At 42.6% G+C, this 15682-nt stretch overlaps 1 protein-coding gene across 1 annotated transcript in view; it reads right to left on the reverse strand.

Moving 5' to 3' along the window:
• Positions 1 to 15682, reverse strand: part of LOC308108729 (semaphorin-3F-like) — a 50554-nt gene that overhangs the window by 13477 nt on the left and 21395 nt on the right. Inside the window, exons 3-8 of the mRNA XM_080461909.1 lie at positions 8265 to 8425; positions 8106 to 8168; positions 4989 to 5108; positions 3511 to 3600; positions 2500 to 2593; positions 1008 to 1127 (exon numbers count right to left, since the gene is read on the reverse strand). Coding sequence (XP_080318035.1) covers positions 1008 to 1127; positions 2500 to 2593; positions 3511 to 3600; positions 4989 to 5108; positions 8106 to 8168; positions 8265 to 8425 — 648 coding nt within the window. The remainder of the gene's footprint in view (positions 1 to 1007; positions 1128 to 2499; positions 2594 to 3510; positions 3601 to 4988; positions 5109 to 8105; positions 8169 to 8264; positions 8426 to 15682) is intronic.

A 15682-nucleotide genomic window follows, 5' to 3' on the forward strand; every position in this document is an offset into this window, starting at 1 on the left:
AATAACATGTTGTTTCTGTTAATATGACAATTGCAAATAAGTTAATTTTCCCTGAAAGCAGCAGACGTGAAGTGAAACGCTCAAGAGATCTTTTTGTCGTGGGCTTCAAAGCATTCAAGTACAAAACCCTTCACAAACTTGATGTGATGATAGGAAGCACCCCAAAAAAAACAGAAGAACTGAATAGCGTTCGGTTACATTAAGCGAGCAGCCTGAGGCGCAGAACCGCACTAAACTCAACTCTTTATTTCTTCCCAGTGACAATGCTTAATATGGAATCACAGTGCGCTCCCACTGGCTGATTCACTGGGTCACCGCTGGGCACGCTACGCAGGGAGCCCCTCCCCATTGTGACAGACCAGGGTCCCAAACGGGGACAAACCAAAACCGAGAGGAGGGGTCGGGGATAACCAGAAGCTATGTGATGGGGGAGGGAGACTATCTGACAGATTTCACATGGCTGATTAGCAGGACTCAGGTGTCCTGATTCAGTGCACCAGTGCCGAGGGACTGTTGTCAGGGCAACAGGGTCAGAGGAAAATCTAGGAGGGAGGGGTTGGGTTTGGTTGGGGAGGGGGGTGCCATGATTGATTTGGCAACATCAACCCAAAGCGTCCAACCAGCTTTTATACCACTATAACAATCATGGTTCATTAGTGAGCGGAGGCCACTCTAAGTCATTATTGACATTCGGTCATTTCCCCCCTGCTACTACACCACCGACCCTGCTGTCAGACTCTGCAGGCATGCAGTTCGCAATTAGCAAAGTGAAGTTTAAGCTTTGAATCAAATGACCACTGGGTAAAGATCCAAGATTCTTAGAAGACGCCGCTCGAGGAGCAGACAATGTGCAGGGTGCTGCTGAAGCGGCACATGGGAGGCAGCGGGAAACATTATAGCTACACTCATATGGCGCTGAGGAATAAATTAAAAATATTCCAGTGAGAGAGAGGGGAGTGAAAAGAAACAACGCTGGACGTGGAACAAGCTGTGAGTGGAGACATTACCGTTTAACCATCTGGAGTTGTACTGATCAGTCCTCATGGCTGTCTGCTTCCCCAGCGTACGGAAGATAGCAGAGTCTGTTCCCATGAAATCAATGTAGACTCCTGCATACAGCTCTCCATCTGTCAGTCACGGAGGAAAAAGATGGACAAGGTCATGGCGGATGAAAATATTTTCAGGTTGAAACACAGAAACACGCTGTCTAACAAGGCTGATTGAATCTCCATGAAAAAAGTTACATCACTTATCTGGAGGTTCACCCAAAATCCAACCAATCACACATAAAGCAGCTGTGGAATAGAACTGCTCGACTCTACATTATTAAGCCAAAATGCAGTTCACAGGTGTGTGCGTCACATTTTGCAATCACACTCAGTCTCATTAATATAATCAGAGCAGATATAAAACACAGCTGGATCAACAAAGGCAATTTTTTTGCCAGCTGGGAACATGGTGGGAAGGTCAGAGGTCAATGGAATCCATCATTACTCCAGTACATGTCAAGCTCCGCTGTATCATGACGCATAGATAAAGAATATGTACGTGGAAGAAATGCGGGTTCTCAGAGTTTTTTTTTTTTTTAATCTGCACATTCTTGTTTTGCGGTAGGAAGAGAGAGATGGTTCATTAAAAAGAGGCAATGATGAAAAGCTAATAGGGAAATTCAATTTCCCTTTGTGTGGAATTTCACTAGCCAGTCAATAATATAAGACAATATAAAGCCGATTTTCTTAATGATTTTTTTAATGTTTTGCTTGAATCAGCTGTAACTCAGCTGACACAGAGGCTCTCTCTGTTCGTCTCTCCTCACACTAACACTAGTGTGTGTGTGTGTGTATGTGTGTGTGTGTGTGAGTGTGTGCCATGTCTGACCACTTGTCAACTCCTGCCGACAAAAAAAAACACCCACTGTCAAGCACACACTCACCTGACCAAATACGTGAATTATTGACAAAACAAATAATGCTACTTGACCCTAAATGCTGAAATGTTTAGTTGTTGATACGATGATGCTTGGGGAAATTTTGTACTTTCACCTGCAAAATTGCCAAAAATCCACTCTGAGTCAACAAATCCATTCATGTGCTGAATTTCTGAATACTGAGTTTTTACTGCGTTTGGCTATTAACAAACCAAAGAGCATCTTAAGACTTAAAATTAATTGTTCAAAACAGAAGAGTTTGTCACTGTTATGAAGTTACTGTTACGATTAAATAACTTTTACGGTACTTTCCGGAATATAAGACACACTGTCAGTCAGAATGATGGTTTTTTGGTGACGCTATAGCAGCATTCTGTTATCATACAGTGACATCTAGGTGTTCCAGTTGGTATGTACTGGTATACATTGACGTACAAGTTGCTTGTGAATACTGTATAAGTTGCATGACCAGCCAAAGAACTGAAAAATGTGTGACTTATAGTCCAGAGGACAAAGTTTTCAAAGTTGCCTGTACATGCCGTATGAAGAGATGAAAAAAGAAAGGAACCTACTAATCAGAGCTGAGACACTGTTGAGTTTGGGGTCATACGGACATTTTCCTTTCCCAGAATCCACTTTACCGGGTTCAAGACGGAAAATGTATTCCTGTAACAGCAAAGAGTTGGAAAAACATCAATTATTGGATTTAGAAGAAAATTGGGCCTGTTGCTTGAATACATTTGTTACATGTTAAAATCTGAAAACATCAAACTAACAATGTGACCAGTCGACTAATACGTTGATGGTAACGAAGCGAGCAGTGAACAAATAGACTCTGAATTAACGGAGCGTCTCCCAAGACTACACGCTCTGCTGAGGGGCACAAAAAGCACACAAAGGCAGTTATCGAAGACATGGAGACACGGCGGGACATGTGGCGAGCAATCCACAACTCATCCACTGTCGAACTGTTAGTGGCTCTCACAAGACCTCATTATTCCACGGGGCAAAAAGACATGTAGAACATCTGTGTCAACACTGGGTATGTGACTACTTGTGACTGGAGGGGCACAAAAAAAGTTGGTCAGTGACATCTGAGAGGAAAGAAATATGGGAGGCAAAACAGAATAGAATTAAGCCTCAATTAAGATTGTGGTTTCTGCGGGTATTGTGTGTCAACTTTACATGTAAAAGCAATATTTTCTGTAATTTCTATGTGTGTACGTTAGACACTTGTTAGAGGATGCAAGTTAATGATGATACACAAGATTTCTTTTCTTCATTGGTTCTGCGTGTGAAACGTGAATAGCATCCATCTTTGTAGACATTAAAACATTTGATGGCATGACAAGAACACTTTGTCGCGACGTTTTGTTTTTTTTGCTGACTTGAAATAACACAAAAATTGTTTCAGGATCGTTCTTTGGGACTCTCACGAGTTCAGCGATTGGCCCTTTCAATGTAAGCTCTGTCAAAACATTTCCATCCTTCATTTTGAGCCTTTATGTCCCCGCGACCCAAGATGGCCGCAAAGAAAGTACTCCAGGTGGGCACCAAACTTTACAAAACTCGCTTCAGCCCACCTTCGCCTCCAAAGGCTCTGATGTAGTGCTGTAGTCTGCAGCTCGACTTGTTCTTCCTCCTGACTGGGGTGCCTGTAGGAAGTGGGACCCCTACAAAAAGAGACATGGCACAGTGGGCCACCTCGTTACCGACATTCGACAGCCCAGATCAAAGTGAAATTCAACTGACGATAACCATGAAATGGGAAGAGGAAGAAGAAAGTAGGTGCAAAAACTGAAAATAATAAGTTGACTTGGAAAAAAAAAAGATGAAGACGTTTCAAAAAGAAAGGTTGTCAAAGTGGAGATCAATTGGAAGGCAAAAAAGAAGAGAGCCCAGTGGGTGACATTCTTCATTCAGTAACCATGTTGGATTAGAATCTGTGTCATGCAAACACAGCTGTAAACACCATGCATAAACCATGCAGCGCAAATAAACAAAAGTAGAATGACTGATAATAGAGGACAAGCTAGATATAGAAGCATAACTGACAGCGGGAAAAGTTAAAACAAACAACATTTCACAGCTATTTTATAAGCAATCACCATTGTAAAATTGAATAACATTACATTTAATACATTTAATTTCTCAATCTTCTTTATTTTCACAAGATGAAACAGAATCTGCAGAGGAAACGGCATCAAAAAGGCACCGAGACTGGGGCAGGAACAGAAATAGTTTTTCCGTGTTGGAGGAAGTTTGAAACTATGGAGACGGAAATGAGTGAAGAATCTCTGAACAACTGGTTTTTGTTTACATCAACACTTAGTGGGCAAAAAAAAATCTTTACAGTGTGAAGTAACACAACATTTGGGCCTTCAGGGAGAAGCTGAATGACAAGAGGCGGACTGACCTTTACAATGAAATCTGAACCCTCCATTTGAACGGTGAGACTAAACAGGCCGGGTGCTGAATGTAAGTGTGTCGGCTATAACCGGGCGGGCAGCTGCCGCGGCTCTGTGTGGCCGGCGAGCGAGGCGGGGATGGAGGAAGCGACGGAGGGAGGGGTGAGCTACAAGGCTGATGATGGATGAGAGGCTCCATCAGTAATGATGGCCTTTCAGAGGCTCTCAGCCAGACAGAGGGACAGGCCGCAGGCTCTGCCGTGTATAAACAGGTGACGGACGGATCGATTTTCTATAGATATTGAGACGATGCGCTACTCCCAGAAGATTGAAACGATCTCAATGATCTCCAGGTAGTGGCGGATAGTTCAGCTAACTGCAATTTTATAATAACAATGAAGATCTAGGAAGTAGCAGCCACAAGTCTTTTTTGTTTTTTTTCTTCTCTCTAAGCCCCTCGGAGCGTGAAACAGCACAAATCGATCGGAACTAAGAGGCAGAAAATGATGGAAGCGAAGCAGAGGCCCATGAAACTGAGGAGCCAGCAGCAAATAGAGGTTCTTGGACCTGAGATTGATTGAGTGATATGGTGCTTTGGGGAAGCAGAGGAAAGGTCAGAGTGTCTCAAAATGCCCAGCTGTGGCTTTGGTTACCTGTGACCTGCGTCCTCGGTCCACGTAAGTGCAGACGGGGTTGTATGCGCCTGTTCCACACACGTACAGGTGGGTCCGGTTCCAGGGCTCGATCAGACGGATGAAGTTTCCACATTCCCCCTGAGAGAGAGGCAAAAAAACAAAATGCAATAAGATTACACTTCTGTTAAACAGAATTTCCGGGTGGGATGTTACGTAATAAATAATGCCCCACTGGTGGTTAATAACTCCTCTGCCTGGTTTTAAATCTTCCCATCTATCACTTCCTCTTTTGGCCGGCTTGCATTTGGCAGCCATGTTGCCTGGCTCTGTGTACCGGCCTGGCCCAGGATTCAGATCAGACCACACTGTCAGAGGCAAAATGTTTCCAAACACCATTTTAACTGTGGGGCAGAAACCAAGAAAGGCCATGTCTCCGAGTTCAGATGGGTGTTTTCAGCAGGGATTGAGGTCAAACTCAATTTAATGTCCTGTCCTGGCAAATGAAACATGCTTCGGTTAGATCAAACAATTAGGATGAAATCTTCAATTAAATTAAAAATAAAAACAAATTTATAATAAATTGTTTGGGGGGGTTGTTTATCTGATTAACATGATAATCTCATTTATTAATGTGTTTCTTTTTCCTTTTTTCCCCCCCCAAGACTAAACACATGATGCAAATGAAAGCAGCTCTATGCTTTCCAGGTCTTTTCTAATCTCTGTTTGCCGGACCAGCTGTCTGCCTTCCTGGTCTCAATCCACCCAAATCAAAACTGCAGCTACAGAATGTACCGGCCGATGATATCTGTTCGGATTTGTCATGTTTTCTGCTGGTGACAGCTGGTGAAAAAGAAAGGATATACCACGTATTTACAAAAAAAGAAAAGAAAACAACATGTATGGGGGATGAGCCATTTTGGCAGGTCTTAGCAACACGACAGATGCACAAGTCAGAGGTTTCAGAGGATGTGTGTGTGTGTGTGTGTGTGTGTGTGTGTGTGTGTGTGTGTGTGTGTGTGTTTTATTCAGCACACAGTTGTGCTCCCCCACTGAGAGCACAGTGGGGATGATTGCCTTTGACCTCCTGCCTGAACTGACATCCCCTCTGAATTGCTGCTGAATTGTCATCATCTGCCATTCACTAAAGAGCGGCCCGGCCTGCCAAGATATCTCGCAGTAGCCAATTTTATTTCTTAGTCCGGTGATGAAATTTCAAACCCACCTCTTACACTGACACACAGACAGAGTCTCATACATGCAGGATTGAACATACGTGGGCCAATACCATGTAGCTGGAGGCGGTGAGAGGCGCGGGTCACCAAATACACGCATAAATGAACATTCCAGTTGGATAAACAGCAGCCTTCGCTCTCTACCAGCAGGGGAGACTCGGCTTATTAGCTAGAGCCTCATCACTCTGTCGGCGCTCACCTCTGCCAGAGACAGCGCAAGTGTGTGTGTGTGTGTGTTTTAGGGGAGTGCACAATGTGTGAACAAAAATCAAAAGACAGAGAGATCTGTTTTTGATTTTTTTTTAATATGAATTTCAATGAAGAGCTTCCATCTCTTCCTGGTGGGAGGAGGCTGCACAGGCGAAAGCAGCATTTGAATGTCTGAATCTTATTAGCACTTCACACAGCTTCCAGTGGCTGGCTCATTTTGTCTGCTTGTCTGGACAACAAAGGGTAAAATAATTACTGAGTGAAAAGGAAATTAGATTCCCCTAATAAATTAATAAATAAATAGATATCCACTTTTATGCGTGAGGAATATACTGTACGATGTCGCCAGCCTGACTGAATGTTGCAGGTTTCAAGTTTAAAGGCTTAATTGGTGGCAGCTGTACGCAATCAGTAATCAGGGACGCAGCGCGAGTAAGTAAGAGCTTCATAGATTTACAAAGTCTCTCATTGAACCTGGTGTAACATTTAGATGGCAAGTGTCACAAAAAAAAAAAAGAAAACACCCACTGAAAGTGTGCTTTTCATTTCACACAGGGGTACCACCAAAAATGCCAAAACGGATTATGGTTCAAAGCCTTGTTTTTGTTTCTGAGTGGACATCTGTTACTTCAACGAACAACTGGAGAAAAAAAAAAAGAAGGGATTTAGCATTTTTTCACTTTGAATAAAATCCTTCACTCAATCCTGCTCTTATGAATGGATTTTGGGTTAAATGCCTGAAAGTGGTTTGTGGTTGACAAAACCAACATCAGTTTCATCAATTCAATATTTTTGAAGGTCATCCTCTAAATACAGTAGGTTGTTGCTAACGAGTCAAGAAACAAACTAGTACAGCTTTCAAACTTTATGTACATGTACATGTACAATATGTACAAAAAACTAGATTTATTTGTTTCTCCAAACTTAAGCGAGCTGGCAGGCCATATTTTACTGTAGTGTTTCCTTCTTGTATTGTTTTTCACTTGGCATTTGTCCCTTTTGTTTTTGCAGACAGGCTTCAGAAATCAGTAAGCAGCATATATATTTTTTTCATTATGGAGGATGTGCCAAAACACCAGAGAATAATCACGTGACCTTTTTATCAAAGGAAACCAGGGTAACACAAACCCCGAGATAAGACAAGGCGGCCAAATTTGGAGCTCAGCTTGATATGAGGGTTTTTTATTTTTTCTAGGGTGTTTCTAGGGTGCACACATGTATCCACACACACACATTATATGTTCATTAACACACAGATTACAATCAACTGGGTGTTTGAAGACAGCTAGTTTATCATCCAAATGAAAAACTTTGATTCTTTTAGGATGGAATACGTGAGCTGGCAGCACTTGTGTTGAATAATGAAGCCATGGCGTCCCCGCAGCGCTCAGCAGTAGTTTTTTTTCTTCATGACTGATGGATTGTTGGAAACAACAGACACCAGCAGAAGCTTTAATATGAGCAGCAGCACGAATAATCATGCCGAACTCAACAGGCGGAATATGGCGGTTGTTCTGTCAATAAAATATGTCAACAGTCTTTTTGGGCATAACGTGACACTACAATTGCAATAACTTATAACAGAATACAAACTGCAGTAAATCTTTGAGGAAACTAGAAGCAAAAGTTCTTGTAAAGGCCGAGACCATTATGGTATAATCAGACTTGTTTTGTTTGTTTTATGAATACTTACATTGGTGTCTTTTCCTGACAAAACACATTCAGTCTTCCTCTGGGGGGCAACAGGCCAGTGAATCTGACGGGGCAGAGAAAAAAACAACCAAACCTGTGGTTAGCCGTAAAGCTCTTGCGGCGCTCATTCAGTTTAATGTTTGTGTGGAACCTTTCTTACTATGAGTGGCTCCTTGTTGATGTCGTGGAGATCCAGGGAGAGGATGTAATCTTTGCTGCCCACATACATGCGGTCGTGGTCCTCGTCCATGCGAAGGATCCGATAGTCGGTCGAATTCAGCAGAAAGGAGAAGTGGTGAGCGGTGCCAGTAGACTTTAACTCTACGCGGAGGCAAAAACAGAAAAGGAAAATAAATGGGTTTGTTGATACTGTGCCTGTAATTACTGTAGTAGAAAAGAAAACAATAGAAGTGGAAAACCCAAACCCACAGACGGAGTCACAGGAAATGTGTGTAGGCTGCTGGTTTTTGGATCGCACACAGAAGCACCCAGAGTATGCTAATGTTAATGTCATGGTAGTATGCTAATGATGCCAAACATACTATCAGACTTCTCCAAATTGATTTACAGAAGACTACTTGCTCCTTCCCACCCCCCACCCCCCCAACCCTCACTGCACCATCATTACGCCCCACCATTACGAGGTTATGGCCAGGCTAAATCTGATTATGACAGGCTTGACAAAAGCAAGGAGTCTCAAAGAAAATCTCAGAGGAGTCCAAACTGAACGGCGGCAGACATAAGTGCTGGTTATGGCAGCAGTAAGAAGTCACATAACATGTTTTCTATTACACAAAGCCGTATAGCCAATAATATTAAAGGTTCGGAAGCCTGACCTTTGGACTCATTCCCCTTTTGTTCAATTCCATCAGGCTGTGAAGGAGACTGCTGGTAGCCTTCACTATAATCACATGAATTCTCTGTCAAGAGCAGAAATGATGCTGTGTAATCCCAAGCTTAGTCTACAAATACAAAACACTGCCCCATACTTTCCTCTGTATTACTCATGAACCACCATGTGAGCTATTTTGAAGCTAAACTGATCTAAAATGTCTCTCTTTCTGCTGGGTGCACATCAATAATGTGTGGGTTTAGGTTACATTTGGGGGCATGAGCGGAGATAAGTGGAGATCTGCTTTTCTCCCAGACCTCCTATTACCTCCCGAGCTGTTAGAGAGTCTGACAGAAGGTTTCTCCCTTTCTCCTGCTTTCTTTCAAACTGTGCTTGGGAAAGTGGAAACTGAGAAAGTTGAGCATGCACTTGTGCCGTTTGCCGTTTGTGGGGAAAACCTTGAGGACCCCATGGAGGACCTGTTCATGTTCCACTTCAATGGGACCAGACAAACGACCCCTCTGTTCTGTGTAGCTGAATCCCAGAGTCACCAGCGGTGAGAAAGACTCCCTACAATAATGTTCCTTCACCAGAAAGAAGCAAAAAGTCTAGTTACTTTACGGAGAGTGAAAGACAGCATGAAGTTCTCCACCTGCACATGTTGAAATACTGACATGAATCCTCTACTCGAAAGCTTCTCAGCTGCTGCTGTGCTGAGCTCCGTCAGAAGCTGTAAAATGCTGCTGTCACGGTGCAGCATCATGGCATGCAGGTAGTAAACAGAAATAGACATGGCTGTCAGCCGCGTAATTCTCGTAAGTTGCCTCGTAACACAAACGCTTTAATACCCTGTTGCTGCTCTGATGGACGGAAATTATAAACCGTTCAGTAGAAGCGTATCGTTTCTGGTGAAACGGTACTATCTGTTTAATTCTCAGAAATTCAGTTCCATTTGAAGGCCCTAACGAAAAAACTAAATTGGTACAGAAATTTTGATTTCCTGCTCGTTTTGCTCGGGAAGTTCCAGGAATCGCTGCCGTTATCTCATCAATTCCAGCCTCACTGTCTGGTCTCATGTGGACATGTTTCATTTAACAAAGTTTCCAACGGGTAAAACATGAAGTAGTACTAAATTGATTAGCTATGAGAGCTGGCATTTTCTGTCTTCTTTTAAAAAAAATGTTACCTTAAATATTTATGGAACAATTGTGTGCCGCATATACAATGTAATGTGTGGAACAACACTTTAAAATGATAAACAATGTTGGTTGTTTGACTTCATTGCTCTTTATCAACAGCTACTCAACAATTTGCTTACTGCGGACGTGTTTATTAAATTGCAGCTTAATCTTACAGTGTGTAACTGAAATATCACTGGTTTCAGCCAGTCTGCTCACAGCACGGCTGCGTGCAGCCTGAGGTTGATCTGCTGAATATCTCGTTGGCCGTCTATACTCAGGTAGGTGATAAGCCCACCCGCACAAATAAAGGACATCCGAATACAACACAAACGTATTCTTAATGAACATCCCGTCTCATTTTCAGTTCCTGTCTGCTCGTCGCCGACACACTCAGCCAGCTGCTGAGCCGGCTATCTGCTCTGGCAGGCCCGGCGGCAGAGCGACACCGGAGCCTCCGGGACATCAGATTTCACCAGCTTATATCCCGCATTTATCAACTCCACACTCAGATTCACACACGGGGGCTTGAGAATGAGAGTGTAAGTGGTGACCTCCCGTCTCAAGTCCCACAGTGAGGTCACTGCAAACCAGACAAGACAGATAACCTACTGCATGTCTGCATCACAAGTAAACTTATCTGTGTTACCAGCCACGATCATCAGTCCTCCATTCAATATGAATATTAGTCAATGTTTTTTTTTATTTTTTTAAAGCAAATCAAAAGCTATTTTTCTTCTTCTCGCAGCCATATAATGACACACTGAATTTTGGCTGTTTGACAGCAAATTTCCCGATTTTATAAGAAGCATTTTAAGATTTAAAGAATGAGGAAGTATTTTGTGAGTGTGTTGCCCATTAGTGAGTGATGCATGTTTACACATGTACGCAGGAGAAGTTTCACTGCTCAGCATTAGAAGATCTGTAGGGATTGTAAAGGGGGAAACATGACTCACGGAATAGAGTTCAGAAAGCAAGCAGGATTACATATGACTACCTAACACTTACACGGAATTCATAACAGATGACATATTTAGTTCATGTGTTTTATTTCACATGCATTCTCAGCTGAAATAAAATCACAAATAAGAGCTATACCTATACAGTTACTGCCTATATGCTGCCATTGAATCTGTGCAAATGTGACAGTCTTGCTCTTACATGAATATTACAGCTCTACAAGATGAGACCTGCTAAAAAAGACTTTCTTTAAAATAATGCTTTAAGATAAGGAACCCAGTATGATAACAGTCTACTTCGAAGCATGACCGCACTCCATTGTCAGCATAAATGCGTCCTCTCGAAGGCATTCCTGGGTGTTGCCGTATGGCCCGAAACCACGCTCTCGTGTCACAAAACAAAACATGACCTTGATCCCTTGATGATCGGCTAATTTTATAACCAGCCGGTAAATTCTGCACAAACAGGACATCGGAGTCTGTCTTTACGGACCAAGGATCTGGTGTCTGTCACCCAATTTCCCAGCAAGGTCTTTCTAATCATTACCAGACACATGCAGGTCAACAGAGCAAAACCATCTTTCGTTTTTTTATTTTGTTTTTTTTAATTTCACATGTGACCACGTAAAAGTGGTTTCAGTCAATTGAAGGTATTTTTTTGTTGAACAAAATCCAATCAACTCTCCAAGAATGTGAATGACATCTGCTGGTAAACTGAGTCCGGAGTCTATGATGTGATCCCTCTGCACTGTGGCTACTCTCAGCTCTGTTCTGGAGCCAAGGTATGTAGCCCTTTTGGCCAGGCTTTGTATCATGGTGTGGTTTTCCCGGGTCACCCTCAAAGGAACGTTAAGTGACCCCTGTTTTGTATCTATAAAAAGACGAAGAAAGATGTGCCTCCAAGATGTCACTACCACTTCTATTCATGCCTCTATCAGCTTAGCTCCTTAGTTAAAATCCGTGTGTGTCTCTCGAGTGAAAGAAAAGGGGGTTTGAGGGCGAAGGCAACAGAAAATCCCACATGCCTGCCCAGGCATCCCCGGCATGTTGTCTGAATTCCCGGATTTAGTCTTGTTCACATTCTCATAAAGCAGAGGTGCGGTCCCACCTTGCTGCAGCCTGTCTGCACCACAGCCAGCAATGAAGTGTCCATGATAGTCATTTTATTTATTAAGACAATCATGACAATTTACTGGTTCAATCCACCAACAACAAATAGTTTGTTTTCTTCCTTGGTCTTGCAAAAACTTAGAAAAAAAGTTTTTTTTTTACTTTCTTACAGGGAGTTCCAGATTAATATTAAAATTACCACCATGTTGACTGAAGGCACCATCAGCATCTATGTTTTGTTTGTGTAATGGACAGTCGGATTCAGATGCAACACAACTTCACCTTTTCCAACATGTTTTCCGGAGGATGACCAAAGATTTCCCCAGTTTCAGGTAATGACGACTGACAGCAGACGAAACAACTAACTCGCAAACTACTTTAGAATTAAATGCAATTATCTCATTGCTCCTTGTTGCTGCGCACAAGCAGAAAGTGCTGATGGGACAGTACATGAGTGATAAAACCACAACTTGATTTTTTTTTTTTTTAAACTGATGTTTGTGCACAGATTGAACAGATTAGTGTGCGGATAAGAGCTCTATTTTAGGTATGGCATTCCCCCCAATTTGTATAAAACCTTTACGATTACAAAACGTGTCATGCTTTGTGCTCCACTTGCATTTATTTTTTTTTTGTTAAAGTAGTAAAGGTACAGTTACAGTTGTGGCTTCTAACCCAACCTTTCTTTCTTTCATTTTAACTTTTAATTCTAGATAAATATGGACTCTTTGGCATCTTTTCTCGGGTTTCAGCTGCGTTGAATCTGAAGTGTTACATCTCCACTGCCTATCATCCAGAGACACATCAGATGCCCTGACCACCAAACCCCTGAGACTGTGTTGCATAGGTATTGCATGAGACTGGAAATGAATGATATGAGGACACCTTTGCATGTTTTATGCAGGACTGAAAGCTAAAAACTCCAAATAAGTTTGTCGAATGACACAGTTGGCTTTATGTTTTTCAGTTTGAGGCCAACTCGCATTGTTGAGTGACCAAATTCTACCTCCATGTTCAGCTGCATTTATTAGGGCATCACTGTTCACGAGAAACAGGAGAGGTTCGATCTGTTCAGTTTTGTGGTTGTGTTAAACCAAAGACTCCAGGCGTCAGTAAGCTACTGAGTGCAACTCCCTGGTGAATATTAAACATCTGAGGCTGCAGAATGAGAGGTCACTGCGGATATCAGAGGGGCTGAACAGCGGTGGGAGGCCTTATCAGCTTAACCCGTCACAGTGTTTGTCTTTCATATTTGCCTCCGTTGAGCACCCCGTAATCAGCCCCTCACCATCCATTGGGCTTTGGACTATTGACTCAGAACACATGTCAGAGGAGCTGATTGCCGCTTACCTGCGCCTGTCAGGGAGAAATAATTGGCACCAGATTACGTCTTATCTCTCAGCTTCCGGATGCTGTCACTCAGATGCTCTTCACGCTTGTCTGCCATTGATACACAGTGTTTGTGTGCCTGCTTATGTGTCTGTGTGCTGTTGGAAATAGAAGTAGAGCTCTCTGATCCTCACATCAAATCAGGGACACCTGCCTCCCACCGCACGAATCGAAAGCGGGGAAAGATTGATTTAAGTAGAGAGTTCACTTCCTGAGTGGAAATGAGAGATTATGACAAATCTACTTCTGCTGCTTCAGATGACAGGAAAGGTTAATTAAAGCACAAGAGAGAAGGAGAAGATGTTTGGCTCCAATAACAGCAAAGGTCATTTACTTCTTGTATTCTCTGTCTTGGGACTGAAAATCTGACCTTCATTATATTCTTGTTCCACTACAGCTATATGCAGCAATCAGAAGAGGCAACAGGAGGATTATATGCAGAGAAGAAACTTTGATATGCCTTTCAATAGTAACTCTACTGGTTATTCTCCTGCACTCATACAGAATAGAAACATTATTAGTTTTTCTTGATTACCACAATTGCTTTTTTCACAAAACTGCATTTTTGCACAGTTTTGGATAATTATAAATATAAATGTACAATGCACCATTTAGAAAGCTTGAGGTATTTCTCAGACCAGAATACGAGTTTTCCTCTGTGCATGCAGCTTCGGACAGCTGCCCTTCACGGCCTTGCAGGGCCAGGGGTGAAAGGTCAAAGGACATGAGAGGTCTGAGGTGAAAGCTTATCGTGGCTGGGTGGTCACAATGATATTATGTTGGGATGTTTGAACAGAGAAGGAGCACAGAGAGATGAAGAAATGGTAACTCTGAATTAAGACATAACTTAATCAACACATATATAAATATAATTATTATAATAACAGCTGCTGGGGAAGCCATTTATTGGTGTTGAATCCATTTAAAAGGTTTTTAGTGTTGCAGTATGAATTTTAAACAGCTCTGATGGAAAGTTGGTCTATAGGTGACATTTGTATCCACTGTCTTTACCTTTTGAAAACTAAGAGGCACAATTCTTGCCACTATGTGAAACTATCCATGTAATAAAAGCTCAGTGAAATAATGATTAGTTGCAACCTAAACCAATTTGAAGTGAGGAAATTCTCAGTGCTCACACCCCACTAAGTGTTCACAATCAATTCTACTCTATTACACAATTGCAAATCCTATATATACAGCCCATTTTCAAGCATACCTTCAACTTTCACAGGAACAAAACTGCTTGCTTCCTGCCCAGAAACATGAAAAATTCATGTTCACGCTTTAAAGGCCTGTCTCTTGGGAGATCAGTGAGCAGGTCCGCTTCACTCTTATCCTCTACTACACTCATGTATGGAGTTTGAGGAACATTAAAACAAAAAACAACTGGTTGGTTCTTCGCTGAAGGCTTGAGCCTGAGGCTCTGTCTGGCCATTGTATTCACAACTGTTTATGTGTGCATGCGTAGGTGGGGTGGGGTCTCTGCTGATGCGGCAATCCGCTGTAATGATGACGATGAGTTTGTGTTTGTTGTTGTAGCTGTGCTGTCGCTCACAGCAGGCTGGTCAGGGTGGCGGCAGTGGTCAGTGGTGACAACGCAGTTGGAGAGGGGTGGGTGGGGGATTATGGAAAGAGCTGAATAATGAGACAGAGCGAGTGTGAAAGAGTGAAAAACCCTCCTCTCCCTGGCTGACCTCTGACCTGACACTTAATGCAAATACTCTCACTCTGTCAGCTGCACTAACTCAGAGCCAGATGTACATTGTTGTCTCAAAGGAATCTCTCGGCTTCTATTTATAGATCTCACCTAATTCTTGAATTTATTGGGAGCACGGAAACTTTCTGCAACTTCCCACAGACGAGTTTTCAATACATCCCTCTTCGCAGTTTTTAACCAGAGAAGAACATTAAATATTTCTATTTTCATGATTACTTGTGTTTCAAGGTCATGGCCAGTGTGCTGCTAGCTGGGGGCAATAAGAAAGGGGGTAATTAGAAGGTAAATTTGGCGAGACCATTAACAGCATGTGTTGACTCAGGGTCTACTGGGGACGACAGCCACCTCTACCCTCTCTGGGTGTTCCACTCTCCGGTCCTGCAGTGGGGATCA

This window comes from Lipophrys pholis (genome assembly GCF_963383615.2).
Source record: "Lipophrys pholis genome assembly, chromosome: 4".
Taxonomy (NCBI): domain Eukaryota; kingdom Metazoa; phylum Chordata; class Actinopteri; order Blenniiformes; family Blenniidae; genus Lipophrys; species Lipophrys pholis.